The sequence below is a fragment of the Eriocheir sinensis genome, chromosome 22 (genome assembly GCF_024679095.1).
Source record: "Eriocheir sinensis breed Jianghai 21 chromosome 22, ASM2467909v1, whole genome shotgun sequence".
Taxonomy (NCBI): domain Eukaryota; kingdom Metazoa; phylum Arthropoda; class Malacostraca; order Decapoda; family Varunidae; genus Eriocheir; species Eriocheir sinensis.
Window position 1 is genome coordinate 11,710,413 of NC_066530.1, and position 22,923 is coordinate 11,733,335.

The window sequence follows — 22,923 nt, forward strand, 5'->3', positions numbered from 1 at the left end:
GAAGTATTTGTTGTTTAAGTTCTTTTAATAACCGCGGGGACAAACCGTCAGGTCCTGTTGACTTGTTCGTGTCGAGTTTATCCAAGTACTTTTTTACTTCTTGGTCGCATATTGAGTCAATTTTCAGGGGCGTGATTCCCCTCGGCGGGTCAGGGTTCTCGGGCATGGTTTCGATGTTCTCGACTGTGAATACGGATGCGAACAAAGAGAAGAAAAAATAGACGAAGTTGAATAAGAAGAAGACGAACACAAACACGAACAGGAATCGAAGAACACAAAGAACATGAAAACTAATAAAGAGAAGAAAATAGTCGTGAATAAAGTAAACTAGGTAAAAGACAGTGGCATGAACCATCTCCTACCCTCCCTCAGTCACCTTTGCCCCGAAGTAGATGAAGTAGTAGGGGTCGTCCTCGGCAATGAGAAGGTCGTACTTGCACACCACGTCGTAAATCTCTCTTCGTCTCTTCTCGCTCATCGTAATGCCTGTTGGGTTGTCACCGTTGGGGATGACGTACAGCAGCTGAAACACAGGGATTGGACACCGCTTCATTCTTACTCTTGTGACCTTTCCTATCAGTATGAACTCTACCCATCTCCCCTGGATCTATACCCCTTCACTTTACCTCTAGTTTTCTCTTTGTTTATCGATCTCTCTCAGTCTCCCCATTCTTTCCCCAGTATAACATAAGAACATGGAAACACTAGTACAAGGGACCATTTGGGTTGCTCCCGTAAATCTAGCACTACTTGTCTTTCTTTTTTGTCAATTTGTTTACTATTTTCTTGAAGGTGTCTATCATATTTGATGTCTATCGTATATTCATCCCTCTCTTCTCTTCCCCCTTCATCCCTCTCTTCCCTCCCCCTTTATCGCTCTTTTCTCTTCCCTCTTTATCTCTTTCTCCCTTCCCCATTCCATACCACACCTTGCGGCGGGCAGCGGGCGTCTTGCTCAGCGCCTCCGCCAGCAGGTCAGCTCGCAAGCCCTCGCTGTCGTTGGGGACGGACGCCACCTTCACGTCCGTCGGCCTGAGCTGCGGAGACAAATCGTTCACTTATAGCACCGCGTCTTTAAGTATTTGTCGGTGCTTGCGGGGGAGTGAGTGTCTGAAACAGTGGATTGATGGATCTTAGGGCTCAGCAGTGATGAGTTTTTACGGTAAAAAAGACAAAGATTTAAAAAAATCTTCTTGCTGCAGGGAAGGAATGATCAATTTTAGTTTATTCTCTTCGTGAAAAAGTTTTAGTCGTAGGAATGAGGAAATATGGTAGAGATAATTAAGGCTGCTCCAGAGTTCATTAGTGAAAATCGATAAACAAAAGTTTTGTGGAATCTTCTTGGTATTGTTTCGGAAGGCAGCCGCTGCGTTACCCAACTCTCACTGTCTCTTGATCGGGGTTACAATTAAATTTGATTGATATGGAATAAAGTGTAGTTGCGATTTAAGAGTCTGGAGTACTTTCATGAAAATTGCTATAAAAGATAGAGAAGTAACACAGATGCGGACTCTGAAATTAAATAGGCTGAGGACCGCTAGTTAGCGGTTTTTTTTTTTTTTTTTTTTTTTTACATCCACACCTATAGCGCCGGTAGGCTTTTTTCAGGGGCCAGATGGTCGGCCCAAGCCCGTCGTGGCGCAGACAATTTTTTTCATAGTGGCGCCAGTTATGAGTTTATTGGTTGCATGGCCTTGGACTCTGCTTAAATTAGAAAGGCTGTGAAGATGTCACGATACACCAAACTGCCGCATCAGCCTGTGGGTAGATAAGCTTACAACCTTGCCTCTCCTTGTCGAAGTGTCGCTATCCTGAACCCTAATGTTGACTCACAGTGTCCAGGATGGTTGGATAGGAACTCTCCTGCACGAACACGTAGTCTCCGGGCTCTACGAAGGTTTGCAGGATGAGGTTGGCGGAGTGAGCGGCCCCGCCAGTCACGATGAGACCTCTCTCGTCCATGTGAGGCGGGTTGAACAGCTTCGTGGCCATGTCTCGCAGCTGTGTGACAAGCTCATTCAATCTGTGACAAAGATTGAAGAAGAATTAGTAACACAAATCTCGTATTAGGCAATCTAGCTTCATCCTTACCTGCGAAATACGAATCAGGAAAAATGCGTTAATTATGAAGAGTTTGAAGCTTCGCAGTCGAGTCTTCTGTTTTATAAAGTCGTGGAATTTGTGTCCCAAGAAGAATCATTCACAAAGAGAGCAGCGACTGCCCCGTTCATAAACAGCCAAAATAGGACTTGAAATTCAAGGGGGGGGGGGGGGGGGCTATTTCTATCGCAGGGTTTACGTTTTATACTTTTATCTCTACGTGTGTTTCCGCTAAAATAACACTTTCAAACGTTCATATACACTTCTTAGTGAAGAACTTCTGTGGGGGTAATGACTTTTACGGGGGAACCAAGACTGGCCTGATAAACTTTAGGATTTTAAGAATTTAAAGAACTTAATCTTTTGTTACGTGTGTATGTGTGTGTGTGTGTGTGTGTGTGTGTGTGTGTGTGTGTGTGTGTGTTGGGTGCAAGTTTCTGGCGCGGAGTTTGGGCGCGAAAGCAAAGTGTGGGTGTGTGGCGGTGGGTACGCCGGTGTGGTGTCGTTTGCCATCCCGTGTCGTGAGACATCCCATCCTGAACTTCGCATCGCGGAAGCCAATCTTTACTACCCCAGAGTAACTAAGCGAAGCATCTAAGTGTAAAAAAGTACCAATGAGGATCTAAAATGCGATGCAAATCGGAACAGGTCACAAGAAGAAGAAGAAGAGTGATATCTTAGTTATATACATAAATACGTCATTTGCTTTTATAATAATAAAAAAGAAACTTGGGTGGGACAGATCCCGACAAGCAGTTGACAAAAGACACGGTATACCGTGTCGAAATTCATGTATATATTCAGGATGGGATGTCTCACGATACGGGATGGCTGAAGACACCACAGAGAGGAGAGTCGACGCAGAGATGAGAGAGAGAGAGGTCACGCTGTCTGTGCCTGCGCCTTGTGTGCTCGTGTGCCTGCCTGAGCTAGCCTGTAGTGCCTTTGCGTGCCTGGATTCTACGTGGTTGTGCCCAGGGAACAGTGTACTGTGTTCTGGTGTTTGCCAGTAAAGTGAGAAACACTGTTATCGTGCCTTTTTTGTGTTATCTTCCCTCCCTCCCTGTCTGTCCTGCACGGCGGCTCGCGTGGCATCCTGTGAGCGTCTGTCCTATTCTGTTTCCCTACTCTGTGTTATTTATGCCACCTGCCTGCCTGGGGGGGTGTGGTTCATCATGGTGTTGCTGGGGTGGGTGTGGTCTAACACCTTTGTAGTCAAGTAAAACAGATACAGTAAGTCGAAGTTTTAACTTACCCGCCAACCGTTCCGTACTGCATCGCCACCTCCATCTGTCTCGGCGAAATGTGCAGAACCTCCCCGCTGTGCAGCGTGACCGTGGCCTCCTTGAAGGGGAAGTTAGCCGGGCAAGGCAAGCCGCTCGCGAGATTGACGCTTTGGTGTAACTTTTCAGACGGCAGCCCTGCAATGTAGTAGTGGTGGTGGTCAGCAATGTAACAAGATGGCGAATGAGGGACCGCAGACAACTAACCCTGTCTCTGATCTTTTGTACTCACTCAGACGGACGAGGTAAGGGTGCTCTCTCCGCCTGGCGTCTGCGTTGAAGAACTTGGCGTGATTCACCATTTTGTGGCTGCCTTCCCGGACGTCTGCCTGAAATATTAAGAACATGGGGAGACTGCAAGAGGCCTAATGGCCTACACAGGGCAGCTCCAGATTCCCCCCTACTGCCACCTGTCATCCTCGTCCATGTAGCTATCAAGTCTACTCTTAAAACAAGCTATCGTCCCTGCACTCGCTATGTGATTGCTTAGTCTATTCCGTTCCCCCACCACCCTATTACTAAACCAATGCTTTTTTTTTTTTTACAACAAAGGAGGCAGCTCAAGGACACAAAAAACAATAATAAAAAAAAGCCCGCTAATCGCTGCTCCCATTAAAGAATCAGAAGAGGTGGCCAAAAGCAAGGTCAAATTCGGGAGGAGAGGTGTCCTGATACCCTCCTCTTGAAAGAGTTCAAGTCGTAGGCAGGAGGAAATACAGATGAAGGAAGATTGTTCCAGAGTTTACCAGCGTGAGGGATGAAAGAGTGAAGATGCTGGTTAACTCTTGCATAAGGGGTTTGGACAGTATAGGGATGAGCATGAGTAGAAAATCGTGTGCAGCGGGGCCGCGGGAGTGGGGAAGGCATGCAGTTAACTAGTTAGCTTACCTATTTCCCTCCTAAATCTACACTTTTCTAATTTAAATCCATTACTGCGTGTTTTATCCTGCTGGCTATATCTCAGTACTTTACTTATATTGCCTTTGTTGTAGCCCTTGACCCATTTGAATACTTCTATCAGATCCCCCAGCACTCTTCGTCTTTCTTGTGAATGTAAGTTGATATGCTTCAGTCTATCTTGATATGGGAGGTTCCTCAGCCCCTGAATCATCTTGGTCATCTTCCTCTGAACTGATTCTGGCAAGTTGATGTCCATTCTGTAGTGTGGGCACCAAAACTGGACAGCATAATCTAAGTGTGGCCTAACTAACGCTAAATAGAGTCTGAGGATGACCTCTGCACTTTTGTTGGTTACCGTCCTGTTAATAAAGCCTAATACCCTGTTAGCCCTATTCCTCGCACTAATACATTGCTTCCTTAGTTTTAGGTCAGAGCTCACTAACACTCCCAAATCCCTTTCACACTCTGATCTAACTATCGCTGTTAAGTCTCTAAACTATACCCGTGTAATGGGTTGCGTGTTCCTACACTTACTACGCTTCACTTGGTGATGTTAAAATTCATCTGCCATTTCTCTGACCAAGCTGACAGTTTGCTGAGATCCTCCTGCAGTGCTCTAGCATCCTCCCTTGTCCTAATAGTGCGTCCTATTTTGGTGTCATCCGCAAATTTACCTATGTCACTAGTTATCCCATTGTCTGTGTCATTGATGTAAATAATGAATAAAAACGGGCCTCAAACTGAACCTTGAGGAACCCCACTGGTAACATTACCCCATTCGAATTTTTTTTACCGTTGATGGTAACCCTCTGTTTCCTGTCGCAAATCCATGCCCTTTTAAGTGAATCGGCAGAACTATCATTTTTAGGGCCGCGAGGTTGTGGACACCTATCAAGTGTCAGGCGGTCAGGTCAGGCTGCCCCTTAATGGGCTCGGCCAGTCTGCCAGGTGTTGTCAGGTCAGGTATTTATGAAATAGATCTACCGCAACAATAAATGTACAGTACTCAAAAACACCACCATCATAATGAATGAGACGGGGTCTGGAGTTAGCAACTAAGGTAGTGGACGTGAGCTCTCACCCGGTATCCCTCATCTTGCGGCAGTTCGGTTGCTTCACCTCAATGAATGGGATTGGCGGGCAGTGTCGACTCCATCAATGGACATGTTTCCGGTCAACATATTTATTTCAAATTCTGTCTATATTGATAAAATAGGCCCAATACTCAGCTATGGTACTATTTTTTCTTCATGTAAAATAGTAAATGTGGTATAAAATATGGATTAAAGTTGAGGAAAAATCACGTGACCTGGAAACGGGTGCTGATTGGTCGTGACGTCACGATGCAGTCAGCAGGCCGCCAACCTTGTGTTACTCCGAGATTTCGTGTTGTGGTGTGTGTTTCTAGTGGCTAGCAATGCCTGGAGACGTAACCCGCAGTCGTTGGTGATTCGTGCCAATGTGCAAGAGTATATATATACGGACAAAAGTACTCCACGTAAGATATTTCTGTCTGTGCTAGTGAATCCTGCAGTAATTTTCTTTCGTTTCCCCTCGGACTATCTTTTCATTGTGAACTCAACTATTCTCTCTACTGTCATGTCCTCTGATTATAAAATATTGGTCTGCATTCGTTTTCTTCTTACTCATCTTCAGGCGTTGATTCTCTCTGACGTTCCAGAGCCATTGTTTTCTCTAGGTTAGGCTAGGTAAGTTTCAATAATACTAATATAAATTCAACCTTGATTATTCTCTGTTGTTCCCCCTCGTACTAACTTTTAATCGTGAATTCAACTATTTTCTGCAGAGCAGAGGCGAATCGGTTGATTTCACTCCCATTTTAATAATATAACATATTTGCAACACTCTTAAGGTGTTCTGTAAACATCTATAACATACCTGTTGGGCGCAGTTTGGAGCTGGAGTGGCCATAGCTGATAAAAAACAATGGACACAACACTGGCACTGCCGTCTGCTGTACTCCGCTTCAGCCTGATGACGTCACGAGCTAATGGTGGCTTCTCCCCGTGAGATGAGAAGAATTTGAGATATCTCTCCAATATCCAGTCAACTAGCGATTTATAGGACGTAATAATTATGTGCACTACGTTATCATTGGTAAGTGGCACAATGCATTTCTAGGCTCTTCCCAGAACCGGTAACATGTCCATTCTACCTCCACCTCGCATTCGTTTCCTGACCCTCCCAGGCTAAGGTCACGACCCCCGCTTGCTCCGGCTTGCATCCACGCTCTCACACCGTACTACCGTGGTTAAGTGTTCACCGTACTTCCGTGATTTAGTGTTCACCGTACTACAGTGATTTAGTGTTCACCGTACTTCCGTGATTTAGTGTTCACCGTACTACAGTGATTTAGTGTTCACCGTACTACAGTGATTTAGTGTTCACCGTACTTCCGTGATTTAGTGTTCACCGTACTACAGTGATTTAGTGTTCACCGTACTTCCGTGATTTAGTGTTCACCGTACTACAGTGATTTAGTGTTCACCGTACTACAGTGATTTAGTGTTCACCGTACTACAGTGATTTAGTGTTCACCGTACTTCCGTGATTTAGTGTTCACCGTACTACAGTGATTTAGTGTTCACCGTACTTCCGTGATTTAGTGTTCACCGTACTTCCGTGATTTAGTGTTCACCGTACTACAGTGATTTAGTGTTCACCGTACTACAGTGATTTAGTGTTCACCGTACTTCCGTGATTTAGTGTTCACCGTACTACAGTGATTTAGTGTTCACCGTACTACAGTGATTTAGTGTTCACCGTACTACAGTGATTTAGTGTTCACCGTACTTCCGTGATTTAGTGTTCACCAAGTGTGTTGTGCAATCTTTATACGTCATCGAGGATTTTAACTGTCGTTGATATTACTTGAAGAGATTGTATATCATTCATCGGTAACTTCATCGTCGCTTCACTACTGAGCAAACATCATTGCCGCTGTGGAACGTTAAGTGTTATAATTTTACTGCTTCCCGCACCTGTCACAGGGCAACAAAGTACAGTATTTCAACAACAGCACACACACTGTTTAAACACAAACCCGAGTGATACATTATTATTTATTATAGCGAGTATTTTTTTTTTTATTACTAAAGTAAACGGTCAGATCACAACTCACTGTATTTTTATGTTCGTTGCCAATTGCCAATCGTTCCTGAACCCCGCCCTATTTATTCCCAGGGGTATAATTACTCCCGGTACCGCCCGTTAAGTCTGTAATTTTCCGGGATTAGTGAGGTCGGCTAATCTTTTCACCGGCACTCCCTCACCAAGACAGTCAGGTGTACGCGGTCAGTTTCTCAGGTGTTCACACACCTGCCCATATCCCACAGCCACCGAGGGCTTAACGAAGCCACCCTGGCCTTATGCGCGACTGTGAAGTTGGTGAAAAAATTAATGGTTGCGATCACCACTTAATCCGTTTCAATGTCAACATAAGTCACAAACTCGTAGACAATCCGTTAGTGATACCAGACTACAAAAAAAGCAAATTTCAACCTAGCCCGTGAGCTGCTTCCGTCTACGACCTGGGACCAACTTAACCTAACCGACAATACAATCGACAGCGTGTGGAACAACTTCAAAGATAAGCTTTTGGGAGTAGAAAAGGCTACAGTGCCTACGAAACCCAGGCGAGTAAATGGTGCCGTAGATCCACCATGGATGACTAGAGAAATAAAAAGGGCGGTAAACTTAAAAAAAAAGGAATTATAACCTAATGAAAGAAAATGACACGGCCGAAACCCGTACACAGTACCACACCAGCCTCAGAGTTTGTCGCACCCTTATTCGGAGTAGTAAACGCAACTACGAAAAACAAATAGCGCGTGACATCAAGACAAACTCAAAAAAATTCTTCACATACATCAGATCGAAAAAGAAAGTAAAATCTAATATTGGTCCCCTGACAGACGAGACTGGATCTGTAACTCAGGACAGTAAACAGATGGCCAGAATCCTCAACAGTAACTTCGCATCCATATTCACAGTCGAGGACATCGAATCCATTCCCGAGAGCCCTGACCCGCCGAGGGGAATCACGCCCCTGAAAATTGACTCAATATGCGACCAAGAAGTAAAAAAGTACTTGGACAAACTCGACACGAACAAGTCAACAGGACCTGACGGTTTGTCCCCGCGGTTATTAAAAGAGCTTAAACAACAAATACTTCAGCCACTCACTAACATATTCAACCAGTCTGTTCAATTGAACAAGGTCTCGGAAGACTGGAAGATGGTGAACGTAACACCGATTTTCAAAAAAGGAGACAAAAGCGTTGCATTAAACTACAGGCCCATAAGTTTGACATCAGTGGCAGGAAAAATACTCGAAAAGATTATTAGAGACAAACTTGTTAAGTTGCTAGAAGACAATAATGTAATCTCCGACACCCAGCATGGCTTCAGAAACAAGCGCTCCTGCCTAACGAATTTATTAGACTTCTTCCAAGGTATATAAAAGAACTGGGATGCCCACATCCCCAGTGATGTTATATACCTGGACTTTCAGAAAGCCTTCGGTAAGGTACCGCACGAGCGACTCCTTAAGAAACTGCACTCGGCGGGCATTGGAGCCAATCTGATCGCGTGGATAAGAGATTGGCTCACCGACAGAAAACAACGAGTACTACTAAACGGGCAGCCTTCCAATTGGCTTCCAGTCACTAGTGGAGTGCCTCAAGGGTCAGTGCTGGGACCCATTCTCTTCATCATATATATCAACGACCTCGAATCAGGACTGAAATCCACAATATCGAAATTTGCTGATGACACCAAGGTGGGTGGAAAGGTCCTCACAAAGACCGACTGCAAAATCATTCAGAAAGATCTCAGTCACACTATCGAATGGTCGGAAAAATGGCAAATGTCCTTTAATGTTGACAAATACTAAGTCCTGCACATTGGGTCCAGCAATAGTAACCACACATATATCATGAATGGGAAACCTCTGCAAGCGATGCAGGAGGAAAAGGATCTTGGAATCACTATCAGCAGTGACCTAAAACACGCGAATCACTGTAAAAAAGCATACAACAAAGCCAACACTATGCTCGGGTTCATAACGAGGAACTTCGAGTGTAAAACGCCAGACGTGATGCTATCCTTGTATAATTAATTCCATGGTAAGATCGCACCTCGAGTATGCAGTACAGTTCTGGTCTCCTAATTACAGAAAGGACATTGATTTACTGGAAAGGATACAACGACGCGCCACGAAGATGATACCAACCTTAAGGGCTAAACCGTACGAGGAACGACTCAAGCGACTCAATCTCTTTACATCGGAGAAAAGACGCCTACGAGGGGATATGATTCAAGTCTTCAAGTATCTGAAAAAATTCAATAACGTCGATTACTCCAAATTCTTTGAACTGCAAACCAACCTAAGAACTAGAAATAACGGTTTACCCATTCAGTCTAGTCGATGTAACACAGACATCGGAAGGAGTTTCTTTTCAAACCGAGTCATCCCCCACTGGAACAATTTTCCTTCAGAAGTAGTAAATGCGAATACCATCAACTCCTTCAAATATAGAATCGACCGTCACTTCGCTGCGTCGGGAGTATTCTGAATATTGAGGTGCTTTCATCTGCTCCTCAATATCGAGGTGCTTTCATCTGCTCCCCAGGCCCCAAGTGGCTGTCGAGCAGATTAAATCACCAAAGCGGGCAACCTCGTAATGAGCCAATAGGCTTTCTGTTGCCTGCATTTCCATGTTTCCATGCCTCGGACCCACCGAGACAACATGACGTCACCTCTTTGTCACGCCTCTCCTGTACCTGAACAGACTTCTTCTATGATTAGTCTTTGTGCAGAACCTCCCAGCTGTGAAGCGTGACCGTGGCCTCCTTGAAGGGGAAGTAATGCGGGCAGCATATTTACGAAAGGTTGTAAGGATTTTGTCGCGCGGAGCCTAGCCCGACCCCCTGCAGTGACGTCAAGCTTTGATATCTCCTGATTGGCTGCTGCCTCCCTCCTTCCCCTCTCTCCCCCCTCCCTGCCTCTCTCCCTCTGCCTCGCTCTCTCTCGCTCTCTCGTTCCCTTCCTGAGGCTTAGATTGTGCTTTGTGTTTATTCTCTTATTCAGCAAGTAGATCCTTTTCGTCTTGTTTTTTCTTTTCCTATGACTCTCTCTCTCTCTCTCTCTCTCTCTCTCTCTCTCTCTCTCTCTCTCTCTCTCTCTCTCTCTCTCTCTCTCACTCTCTCTCTCTCTCTCTCTCTCTCTCTCTCTCTCTCTCTCTCTCTCTCTCTCTCTCTCTCTCTCTCTCTCTCTCTCTCTCTCTCTCTCTCTCTCTCTCTCTCTCTCTCTCTCTCTCTCTCTCTCTCTCTCTCTCTCTCTCTCTCTCTCTCGAGTTCTTCGCGGAGTTTGGCAAATGAACCCCATTGCCATCAGAGAGCACGGTGCCAATCCCTGACACCGGCGTTACCAAGGAGGCAGATGGAAAATCAAAAATATTTGATAACGCAGGCAGCGCGTACTGTGATGGGGAATCCTTGGAGGGCACGGACGTCGAGAGCTTAATAAGTGAGCTTCGTAGCTGCATAGAAAAGTACGCAGACACGGAAACTTCGTCCTTGCTCGGCTCCTTTAAAAACAAGTACGAGCAGTCCGCTCATCAAATACACTTAATAGTTTATTTCGGGGCATGGGGATGCCTTTCAAAGCAGTAGGCAGGGGCAAAATCCCATGCCAGCCAACTTATGTGTCACGCCGCAAAATGGGAATGACCAGAGGTGCATCTCCCCTGGCGAGGGGGAGAAAACGGGTTGGATGTATTCCAGATGGAGCACCAAAACGAAAAAGAAGCCTGGCAGCGAGTGTTCTGCTCAATCAGGCAAACTCAAAAAAACTCTAACGCATGACCCCATAATGTATTTTTCTAGTAAAATTAAAAATATTTTTGAAAATGTTTATTTTATATATATATATATATATATATATATATATATATATATATATAGAGAGTAATGTTCGTTATCAGGCTGTGATGCAGAATTACACACACACACACACACACACACACACACACACACAGCGAGGCAGGGAGAGAGTCTCACACACACACACACACACACACACACACACACACACACACAGCGAGGCAGGGAGAGAGGCGCATGCACACACACACACATACACACACACACACACACAGCGAGGCAGGAGAGGCGCATGCACATACACACATACACACACACACACACACAGAGTGAGAGAGTTGTGTGTGTGTGTGTGTGTGTGTGTGTGTGTGTGTGTGTGTGTGTGTGTGTGTGTGTGTGTGACACTGACAGGCGAGGCAGAGGTGCAGAGGAGGGGGGCGGAGCTTGAGAGCCAGCCGGCGAATCAGAGAGGAGGGCGGCGCGGGGCTGAAAAAGTGTGCGACTTCTCGTGAATATGTAGCCGGCATACAAAGGAACACAAAGGAAGAACAAACAACAGCAGACCTGCTGGTCCTTACGAGGTTGTTTGTGACAAGCTACACTAACTATCTAATCAAAGGTGGAAGATGAAGGACAGCAAAGGCGAAGAAGGTTGTACAGGTGCGAGTGAGAGGCCAGATCAGGTGAGGAGGGTGGCGGGTATAATTACCGTATTACAAACCCTCACACATTCCTGCCCAATTCCGCCCACGCCCCGCCAACCCATCACCAGCCAACTACGGCCTTGGGTCATGTCCACACTCTCAGGCCTGCTGGGGTGCGCGACAACGCACGCGTTGAGAAAACTGAGTAAGCAAAGCAAATACAAGTATTCTTTCCCCATTGACTTACTGTTGTGATGTTCTCTGCGTGAGGAATGGACAAGAGAGAGGTTGCGAGAGAGACTTTTCTCGTCACGTGGGTGCTGGAATATACTCCCCGCCGGGCCAGAAGACCGATCAGTATCATTTATTCGTAAAGCCCCTTTCCGACTGTACCGTTAACACAAAGATATTGTGGGCTGAGGCGGCAGTCTTTCTTTTCACTTCACAGCACTTTGTCGAACTGAAAAATGATCTTGATTCTTGCTCCCGGTGACCGCTGGCGTGAGTGTGGTGTACTGCAGGCGCCTAACCAAAGACTCCACATATGTGGCTCATTGCCTGATCGAATATGCGATTAGGTATGCTGCTGCACGCACCTGCGATGTCATAATTATAAGACTTACGTGCGTATAAATAATAACTAGGAACAAAAAATGGGTAAATAGAGAGATGAACTATTTCTTTGGTTTTTTTTTATTTGTTAATTTGTTATTATTATCATTATCATCATCATTATCATCATCATCATCATCATGAACGAATGAATCATGAATGTTGTATCTTCATTTCCTTCATTTCAACTTAGCCCGTGAGCTGCTTTCCCTTAAAACACTCTCCACCAGTCCCATTACCAACCCTTCCCCTCTCCACCAGTCCCATTACCAACCCTTCCCCTCTCCACCAGTCCCATTACCAATCCTTCCCCTATCCACCAGTCCCATTAGCAACCCTTCCCTTATCCACCAGTCCCATTAACAATCCTTCCCCTATCCACCAGTCCTATTACCAACCCTTCCCCTATTCACCAGTCTCATTACCAACCCTTCCCTTATTCACCAGTCCCATTACCAACCCTTCCCCTATTCACCAGTCCCATTACCAACCCTTCCCTTATTCACCAGTCCCATTACCAACCCTTCCCCTATTCACCAGTCCCATTACAAATCCTTCCCCTCTCCACCAGTCCCATTACCAATCCTTCCCCTATCCACCAGTCCCATTACCAACCCTTCCCCTGTCCACCAGTCCCATTACCAATCCTTACCCTATTCACCAGTCCCATTATCCACTCTTCCCCTCTCCACCAGTCCTATTACCAACCCTTCCCCTATCCACCAGTCCCATTACCAGTCCTTCCCCTATCCACAAGTCCCATTACCAACCCTTCCCCTCTCCACTAGTCCCATTACCAACCCTTCCCCTATCCACCAGTCCCATTACCAATCCTTTCCCTATCCTCCAGTCCCGATACCAACCCTTCCCCTCTCCACCAGTCCAATTACCAATCGTTACACTATCCACCAGTCCAATTACCAACCCTTCCCCTATCCACCAATCCAATTACAAATCCTTCCCCTATCCACCAGTCCCATTACCAACCCTTCCCCTATCCACCAGTACCATTACAAACCCTTCCCCTATCCACCAGTCCCATTACCAATCCTTCCCCTCTCCACCAGTCCCATTACCAACCCTTCCCCTATCCACCAGTCCCATTTCCAATCCTTCCCCTATCCTGCAGTCCCATTACTAACCCTTCCCCTCTCCATCAGTCCCATTACCAACCCTTCCCCTCCCGACCAATCCCATTACCAATCCTTCCCCTCTCCACCTGTCCCATTACCAACCCTTCACCTTTCCATCAGTCCCATTACCAATCCTTCCCCTATCCACCAGTCCCATTACCAATCCGTCCCCTATTAACCAGTCCCATTACCAACCCTTCCCCTTTCCACCTGTCCCATTACCAATCCTTCCCCTCTCCACCTGTTCCATTACCAACCCTTCACCTTTCCATCAGTCCCATTGCCAATCCTTCCCCTATCCACCAGTCCCTTTATCAATCCTTCCCCTCTCCACCAGTCCCATTACCAACCCTTCCCCTGTTCACCTGTCCCATTACCAATCCTTCCCCTATCCACCAGTCCCATTACCAATCCGTCCCCTATTTACCAGTCCCATTACCAACCCTTCCCCTTTCCACCTGTCCCATTACCAATCCTTCCCCTCTCCACCAGTCCCATTACCAACCCTTCCACTCTCCACCAGTCCCATTACCAATTCTTCCCCTATCCACCAGTCCCATTACCAATCCTTCCCCTATCCACCAGTCCCATTACCAACCCTTCCCCTGTCCACCAGTCTCATTACCAACCCTTCCCCTCTCCACCAGTCCCATTACCAATCCTTCCCCTATCCACCAGTCCTATTACCAACCATTCCCCTCTCCACCAGTCCCATTTCCAATCCTTCCCCTATCCTGAAGTCCCATTACTAACCCTTCCCCTCTCCACCAGTCCCATTACCAAACCTTCACCTCCCCACCAATCCCATTACCAATCCTTATTCTCTCCACCTGTCCCATTACCAACCCTTCACCTTTCCAAAAGTCCCATTACCAATCCTTCCCCTATCCACCAGTCCCATTACCAATCCTTCCCCTATCCACCAGTCCCATTACCAATCCTTCCCCTATTCACCAGTCTCATTGCCAACCCTTCCCCTCTCCACCAGTCCCATTACCAAACCTTCCCCTATCCACCTTTCTCATGAGCAACCCTTTCTCTCTCCACCAGTCCCATTACCTACCCTTCCCCTATTCACCAGTCCCATTACCAATCCTTCCCCTATCCACCAGTCCCATAACCAACCCTTCCCCTCTCCACCAGTCCCATTACCAACCATTCCCCTCTCCAACAGTCCCATTTCCAATCCTTCCCCTATCCACCAGTCCCATTACTAACCCTTCCCCTCTCCACCAGTCCCATTACCAACCCTTCCCCTCTCCACCAGTCCCATGACCAATCCTTCCCCTATCCACCTGTCCCATTACCAACCCTTCACCTTTCCATCAGTCCCATTACCAATCATTCCCCTATCCAGCAGTCCCATTACCAATCCTTCCCCTATCCACCAGTCCCATTACCAATCGGTCCCCTATCCACCAGTACCATTACCAACCCTTCCCCTATCCACCTGTCCCATTACCAATCCTTCCCCTCTCCACCAGTTCCATTACCAACCCTTCCACTCTCCACCTGTCCCATTACCAATTTTTCCCCTATCCACCAGTCCCATTACCAATCCTTCCCCTATCCACCAGTCCCATTACCAACCCTTCCCCTGTCCACCAGTCTCATTACCAACCCTTCCCCTATCCACCAGTCCCATTACCAATCCTTCCCCTATATACCAGTCCCATTACCAATCCTTCCCCTATCCACCAGTCCCATAACCAACCCTTCCCCTCTCCACCAGTCCCATTACCAACCCTTCCCCTATCCACCAGTCCCATTACCAACAATTCCCCTCTCCACCAGTCCCATTACCAACAATTCCCCTCTCCACCAGTCCCATTACCAATCCTTCCCCTATCCACCAGTCCCATTACCAATCCTTCCCCTATCCACCAGTCCCATTACCAACCCTTCCCCTCTCCAGCAGTCCCATTACCAACCCTTCCCCTTTCCACCAGTCCCATTACCAATCCTTCCCCTATCCACCAGTCCCATTACCAACCCTTCCTCTCTCCACCAGTCCCATTACCAATCCTTCCTCTATCCACCTGTCCCATTCCCAACCATTCCCCTCTCCACCAGTCCCATTTCCAATCCTTCCCCTATCCTGCAGTCCAATTACTAACCCTTCCCCTCTCCTCCAGTCCCATTACCAATCCTTCCCCTATCCACCAGTCCCATTACCAATCCTTCCCCTATTCACCAGTCTCATTACCAACCCTTCCCCACTCCACCAGTCCCATTATCAAACCTTCCCCTATCCACCTTTCCCATGAGCAACCCTTTCTCTCTCCACCAGTCCAATTACCAACCCTTCCCCTATTCACCAGCCCCATTACCAATCCTTCCCCTATTCACCAGCCCCATTACCAATCCTTCCCATATCCACCAGTCCCATAACCAACCCTTCCCCTCTCCACCAGTCCCATTTCCAATCCTTCCCCTATCCTGAAGTCCCATTACTAACCCTTCCCCTCTCCACCAGTCCCATTACCAACCCTTCCCCTCTCCACCAGTCCCATGACCAATCCTTCCCCTATCCACCTGTCCCATTACCAACCCTTCACCTTTCCATCAGTCCCATTACCAATCCTTCCCCTATCCACCAGTCCCATTACCAACCCTTCCCCTCTCCACCAGTCCCATGACCAATCCTTCCCCTATCCACCTGTCCCATTACCAACCCTTCACCTTTCCATCAGTCCCATGACCAATCCTTCCCCTCTCCACCAGTCCCATTACCAACCCTTCCCCTCTCCACCAGTCCCATTACCAATCCTTCCCCTATCCACCAGTCCCATTACCAATACTTCCCCTCTCCACTAGTCACATTACCAATCCTTCCCCTATCCACCAGTCACATTACTAATCCTTTCCCACTCTACCAGTTCCATTACCAACCCTTCCCCTCTCCACCAGTCCTATTACCAATCCTTCCCCTATCCACCAGTCCCATTACCAACCCTTTCCCTATCCACCAGTCCCATTACCTACCCTTCCCCTCCCGACCAGTCCCATTACCAACCCTTCCCCTACCCACCAGTCCCATTACCAATCCTTCCCCTATCCACCAGTCCCATTACCAACCCTTCCCCTCTCCACCAGTCCCATTACCAAACCTTTCCCTATCCACCAGTCCCATTAACGATCCTTCCCCTATCCACCAGTCCCATTACCAACCCTTCCCCTATCCACCAGTCCCATTACCAACCCTTCCCCTATCCACCAGTCCCATTACCAAACATTTCCCTATCCACCAGTCCCATTAACGATCCTTCCCCTATCCATCAGTCCCATTACCAACCCTTCCCCTATCCACCAGTCCCATTATCAATCCTTCCCCTATCCACCAGTCCCATTACCAACCCTTCCCCTATCCACCAGTCCCATTATCAATCCTTCCCCTATCCACCAGTCCCTTTACCAACCCCTCCCCTCTCCACCGGTCCTTTAGCAATCCTTCCCCTATACACCAGTCCCATTACCAATCATTCCCCTATCCACCAGTCCCATTACCAACCCTTCCCTTATCCACCAGTCCCATTACCAACCCGTCCCCTATCTACCAGTCCCATTACCAACCCTTCCTCTATTCACCAGTCCCATTATCAACCCTTCCTCTATCCACCAGTCCCATTACCAATCCTTCCCCTCTCCACCAGTCCCATTACCAACCCTTACCCTCTCCACCAGTCCAATTACTAACCATTTCCCTATCCACCAGTCTCATTACCAACCCTCCCCCTTTCCACCAGTCCCATTACCAACCCGTCCCCTATCCACCAGTCCCATTACCAACCCTTCCTCTCTCCACCAGTCCCATTTCCAATCCTTCCCCTATCCAGCAGTCCCATTACCAACCTTTTCCCTCTCCACCAGTCCGATTACCAACCCTTCCCCTATCCACCAGTCTCATTACCAACCCTTACCCTCTCCACCAGTCACTTTACCAATCCTTCCCCTATCCACCAGTCCCATTACCAATCCTTCCCCTATCCACCAGTCCCAATACCATCCCTTCCCCTCTCCACCAGTCCCATTACCAACCCTTCCCCTCTCGCAGCAGTCCCATTACCAACCTTTCCCCTATCCACCAGTCCCATTACCAACCCTTCCCTTATTAACCTGTCCCATTACCAATGCTTCCCCTCTCCACTAGTCCCATTACTAATCCTTCTCCTATCCACCAGTCCCATTACCAACCCTTCCCCTATCCACCAGTCCCATTACCAACCCTTCTCCTATCCACCACTCCCATTAACAATCATTCCCCTATCCACCAGTCCCATTACCAACCCTTCCCCTATCTACCAGTCCCATTACCAGCCCTTCCCCTCTCCACCAGTCCCATTACCAACCTTTCCCCTCTCCACCAGTCCCATTACTAATCCTTCCCCTCTCCACCAGTCCCATTACCAACCCTTCCCCTCTCCACCAGTCCCAATACCAACCCTTCCCCTCTCTACCAGTCCCATTACCAACCCTTCCCCTCTCCACCAGTCCCATTACCAACCCTTCCCCTCTCCACCAGTCCCATTACCAACCTTTCCCCTCTCCACCAGTCCCATTACTAATCCTTCCCCTCTCCACCAGTCTCATTACCAACCCTTCCCCTCTCCACCAGTCCCAATACCAACCCTTCCCCTCTCCACCAGTCCCATTACCAATCCTTCCCCTATCCACCAGTCCTATTACCAACCATTCCCCTCTCCAGCAGTCCCATTTCCAATCCTTCCCCTATCCTGCAGTCCGATTACTAACCCTTCCCCTCTCCACCAGTCCCATTACCAACCCTTCCCCTCTCCACCAATCCCATTACCAATCCTTATTCTCTCCACCTGTCCCATTACCAACCCTTCACCTTTCCAAAAGTCCCATTACCAATCCTTCCCCTATCCACCAGTCCCATTACCAATCCTTCCCCTATCCACCAGTCCCATTACCAATCCTTCCCCTATTCACCAGTCTCATTACCAACCCTTCCCCTCTCCACCAGTCCCATTACCAAACCTTCCCCTATCCACCTTTCCCATGAGCAACCCTTTCTCTCTCCACCAGTCCCATTACCAACCCTTCCCCTATTCACCAGCCCCATTACCAATCCTTCCCCTATCCACCAGTCCCATAACCAACCCTTCCCCTCTCCACCAGTCCCATTACCAACCATTCCCCTCTCCACCAGTCCCATTTCCAATCCTTCCCCTATCCTGCAGTCCCATTACTAACCCTTCCCCTCTCCACCAGTCCCATTACCAACCCTTCCCCTCTCCACCAGTCCCATGACCAATCCTTCCCCTATCCACCTGTCCCATTACCAACCCTTCACCTTTCCATCAGTCCCATTACCAATCCTTCCCCTATCCAGCAGTCCCATTACCAATCCTTCCCCTATCCACCAGTCCCATTACCAATCGGTCCCCTATCCACCAGTACCATTACCAACCCTTCCCCTATCCACCTGTCCCATTACCAATCCTTCCCCTCTCCATCAGTTCCATTACCAACCCTTCCACTCTCCACCAGTCCCATTACCAATTCTTCCCCTATCCACCAGTCCCATTACCAATCCTTCCCCTATCCACCAGTCCCATTACCAACCCTTCCCCTCTCCACCAGTCCCATTACCAACCCTTCCCCTATCCACCAGTCCCATTACCAACAATTCCCCTCTCCACCAGTCCCATTACCAACAATTCCCCTCTCCACCAGTCCCATTACCAATCCTTCCCCTATCCACCAGTCCCATTACCAATCCTTCCCCTATCCACCAGTCCCATTACCAACCCTTCCCCTCTCCAGCAGTCCCATTACCAACCCTTCCCCTTTTCACCAGTCCCATTACCAATCCTTCCCCTATCCACCAGTCCCATTACCAACCCTTCCTCTCTCCACCAGTCCCATTACCAATCCTTCCTCTATCCACCAGTCCCATTCCCAACCATTCCCCTTTCCACCAGTTCCATTACCAACCCTTCCCCTATCCACCAGTCCCATTACCAATCCTTCCCCTATCCACTAGTCCCATTAATAATCCTTTCCCTATCCATCAGTCCCATTACCAACCCTTCCCCCCTCTACCAGTCCCATAACCAACCCTTCCCCTATCCACTAGTCCCATTGCCAATCCGTCCCCTATTAACCAGTCCCATTACCAACCCTTCCCCTTTCCACCTGTCCCATTACCAATCCTTCCCCTCTCCACCAGTCCCATTACCAACCCTTCCACTCTCCACCAGTCCCATTACCAATTCTTTCCCTATCCACCAGTCCCATTACCAATCATTCCCCTATCCACCAGTCCCATTACCAACCCTTCCCCTGTCCACCAGTCCCATTACCAATCATTCCCCTATCCACCAGTCCCATTACCAACCCTTCCCCTCTCCACCAGTCCCATTACCAATCCTTCCCCTATCCACCAGTCCCATTACCAACCCTTCCCCTCTCCCAGTCCCATTTCCAATCCTTCCCCTATCCTCCAGTCACATTATTAACCATTCCCCTCTCCACCAGTCCCATTACCAACCCTTCCTCTCTCCACCAATCCCATTACCAATCCTTATTCTCTCCACCTGTCCCATTACCAACCCTTCACCTTTCCAAAAGTCCCATTACCAATCCTTCCCCTATCCACCAGTCCCATTACCAATCCTTCCCCTATCCACCAGTACCATTACCAATCCTTCCCCTATTCACCAGTCTCATTACCAACCCTTCCCCTCTCCACCTTTCCCATGAGCAACCCTTTCTCTCTCCACCAGTCCCATTACCAACCCTTCCCCTATTCACCAGCCCCATTACCAATCCTTCCCCTATTCACCAGTCCCATTACCAAACCTTCCCCTATCCACCTTTCCCATGAGCAACCCTTTCTCTCTCCACCAGTCCCATTACCAACCCTTCCCCTATTCACCAGCCCCATTACCAATCCTTCCCTATCCACCAGTCCCATAACCAACCTTCCCTCTCCACCAGTCCCGTACCAACCATTCCTCTCCACCAGTCCCATTACCAATCCCTTCCCTATCCTGCAGTCCCATTACTAACCCTTCCCCTCTCCACCAGTCCCATTACCAACCCTTCCCTCTCCACCAGTCCCATTACCAATCCTTCCCTATCCACCTGTCCATTACCAACCCTTCACCTTTCCATCAGTCCCATTACCAATCCTTCCCTATCCAGCAGTCCCATTACCAATCCTTCCCTATCCACCAGTCCCATTACCTTCCAATCTTCCCCTATCCACCAGTACCATTACCAGCCTTCCCCTATCCACCAGTCCCATTACCAATCCTTCCCCTCTCCATCAGTTCCATTACCAACCCTTCCACTCTCCACCAGTCCCATTACCAATCCTTCCCCTATCCACCAGTCCCATTACCAATCCTTCCCCTATCCACCAGTCCCATTACCAACCCTTCCCCTGTCCACAAGTCTCATTACTAACCCTTCCACTCTCCACCAGTCCCATTACCAATTCTTCCCCTATCCACCAGTCCCATTACCAATCCTTCCCCTGTCCACCAGTCTCATTACCAATCCTTCCCCTATCCACCAGTCCCATTACCAATCCTTCCCCTGTCCACCAGTACCATTACAAACCCTTCCCCTATCCACCAGTCTCATTACCAATCCTTCCCCTATCCACCAGTCCCATTACCAATCCTTCCCCTATCCACCAGTCCCATTACCAATCCTTCCCCTGTCCACCAGTCTCATTACCAATCCTTCCCCTATCCACCAGTCCCATTACCAATCCTTCCCCTATCCACCAGTCCCATTACCAATCCTTCGCCTGTCCACCAGTCTCATTGCCAATCCTTCCCCTATCCACCAGTCCCATTACCAATCCTTCCCCTATCCACCAGTCCCATTACCAATCCTTCCCCTATCCACCAGTCTCATTACCAATCCTTCCACTATCCACCAGTCCCATTACCAATCCTTCCCCTATCCACCAGTCCCATTACCAACCCTTCCCCTATCCACCAGTCCCATTACCAATTCCCTGTCCACCAGTCCCGTACCAAACCTTCCCTCTCCACCAGTCCCATTACCAATCCTTCCCCTCCACCAGTCCCATTACCAACCTTCCCTCTCCACCAGTCCATTATCAACCCTTCCCTATCCACCAGTCCCATTACCAATTTCCCTCTCCACCAGTCCAATTACCAACAATTCCCCTCTCCACCAGTCCATTACCAATCCTTCCCTATCCTCCAGTCCCAGACCCATTACCAACCTTCCCTATCCACCAGTCCCATTACCACCCTTCCCCTCCAGCAGTCCCATTACCAATCCTTCCCCTCTCCACCAGTCCTGGTCCATTACCAACCCTTCCCCTCTCCACCAGTCCCATTACCAACCTTCCCTATCCACCAGTCCCATTACCAGTCAACCCCTATCCACCAGTCCCATTACCAACCCTTCCCTGTCCACCAGTCCCATTATCAACCCTTCCCCTTCCACCAGTCACATTACCAATCTTTCCCATATCCAACAGTCCTATTACCAACCATTCCCCTCTCCACCAGTCCCATTTCCAACCCTTCCCCTATCCTGCAGTCCCATTAATAACCCTTCCCCTCTCCACCAGTCCCATTACCAACCCTTCCCCTCTCCACCAATCCCATTACCAATCCTTATTCTCTCCACCTGTCCCATTACCAACCCTTCACCTTTCCAAAAGTCCCATTACCAATCCTTCCCCTATCCACCAGTCCCATTACCAATCCTTCCCCTATCCACCATTACCATTACCAATCCTTCCCCTATTCACCAGTCTCATTACCAACCCTTCCCCTCTCCACCAGTCCCATTACCAAACCTTCCCCTCTCCACCAGTCCCATTACCAATCCTTCCCCTATCCACCAGTACCATTACCAATCCTTCCCCTATCACCAGTCCATTACCAATCCTTCCCTCTCCACCAGTCCCATTACCAATCCTTCCCTATCCACCAGTACCATTACTAATCGCCCTATCCACCAGTCCCATTACCAATCCTTCCCTCTCCACCAGTACCATTGCAAACCTTCCCTATCCACCAGTCCCATTACCAATCCTTCCCTCTCCACCAGTCCCATTACCAATCCTTCCCCTATCCACCAGTCCCATTACCAATCTTTCCCTATTCACCAGTCTCATTACCAACCTTCCCTATCCACCAGTCCCATTACCAATCCTTCCCTATCCACCAGTCCCATTACCAACCTTCCCTCTCCACCAGTCCCATTACCAACCATTCCCTCTCCCACCATTCCCATTTCCAATCCTTCCCCTATCCTGCAGTCCCATTACTAACCCTTCCCCTCTCCACCAGTCCCATTACCAACCCTTCCCCTCTCCACCAG

At 48.4% G+C, this 22,923-nt stretch overlaps 1 protein-coding gene across 1 annotated transcript; it reads right to left on the reverse strand.

Moving 5' to 3' along the window:
* Nucleotides 1-321: 321 nt before the first annotated feature.
* LOC127002270 (kynurenine/alpha-aminoadipate aminotransferase, mitochondrial-like) lies at nucleotides 322-3,777 on the reverse strand. Its single transcript, XM_050868083.1, has 5 exons — nucleotides 3,616-3,777; nucleotides 3,356-3,521; nucleotides 1,834-2,023; nucleotides 930-1,037; nucleotides 322-523 (listed from the first exon to the last, which is right to left on the reverse strand). Exons 1-5 carry the CDS (start codon nucleotides 3,728-3,730, stop codon nucleotides 359-361), a joined length of 744 nt encoding a protein of 247 aa, XP_050724040.1. The 5' UTR covers nucleotides 3,731-3,777; the 3' UTR covers nucleotides 322-358.
* Between the last annotated feature and the right edge of the window lie 19,146 nt (nucleotides 3,778-22,923).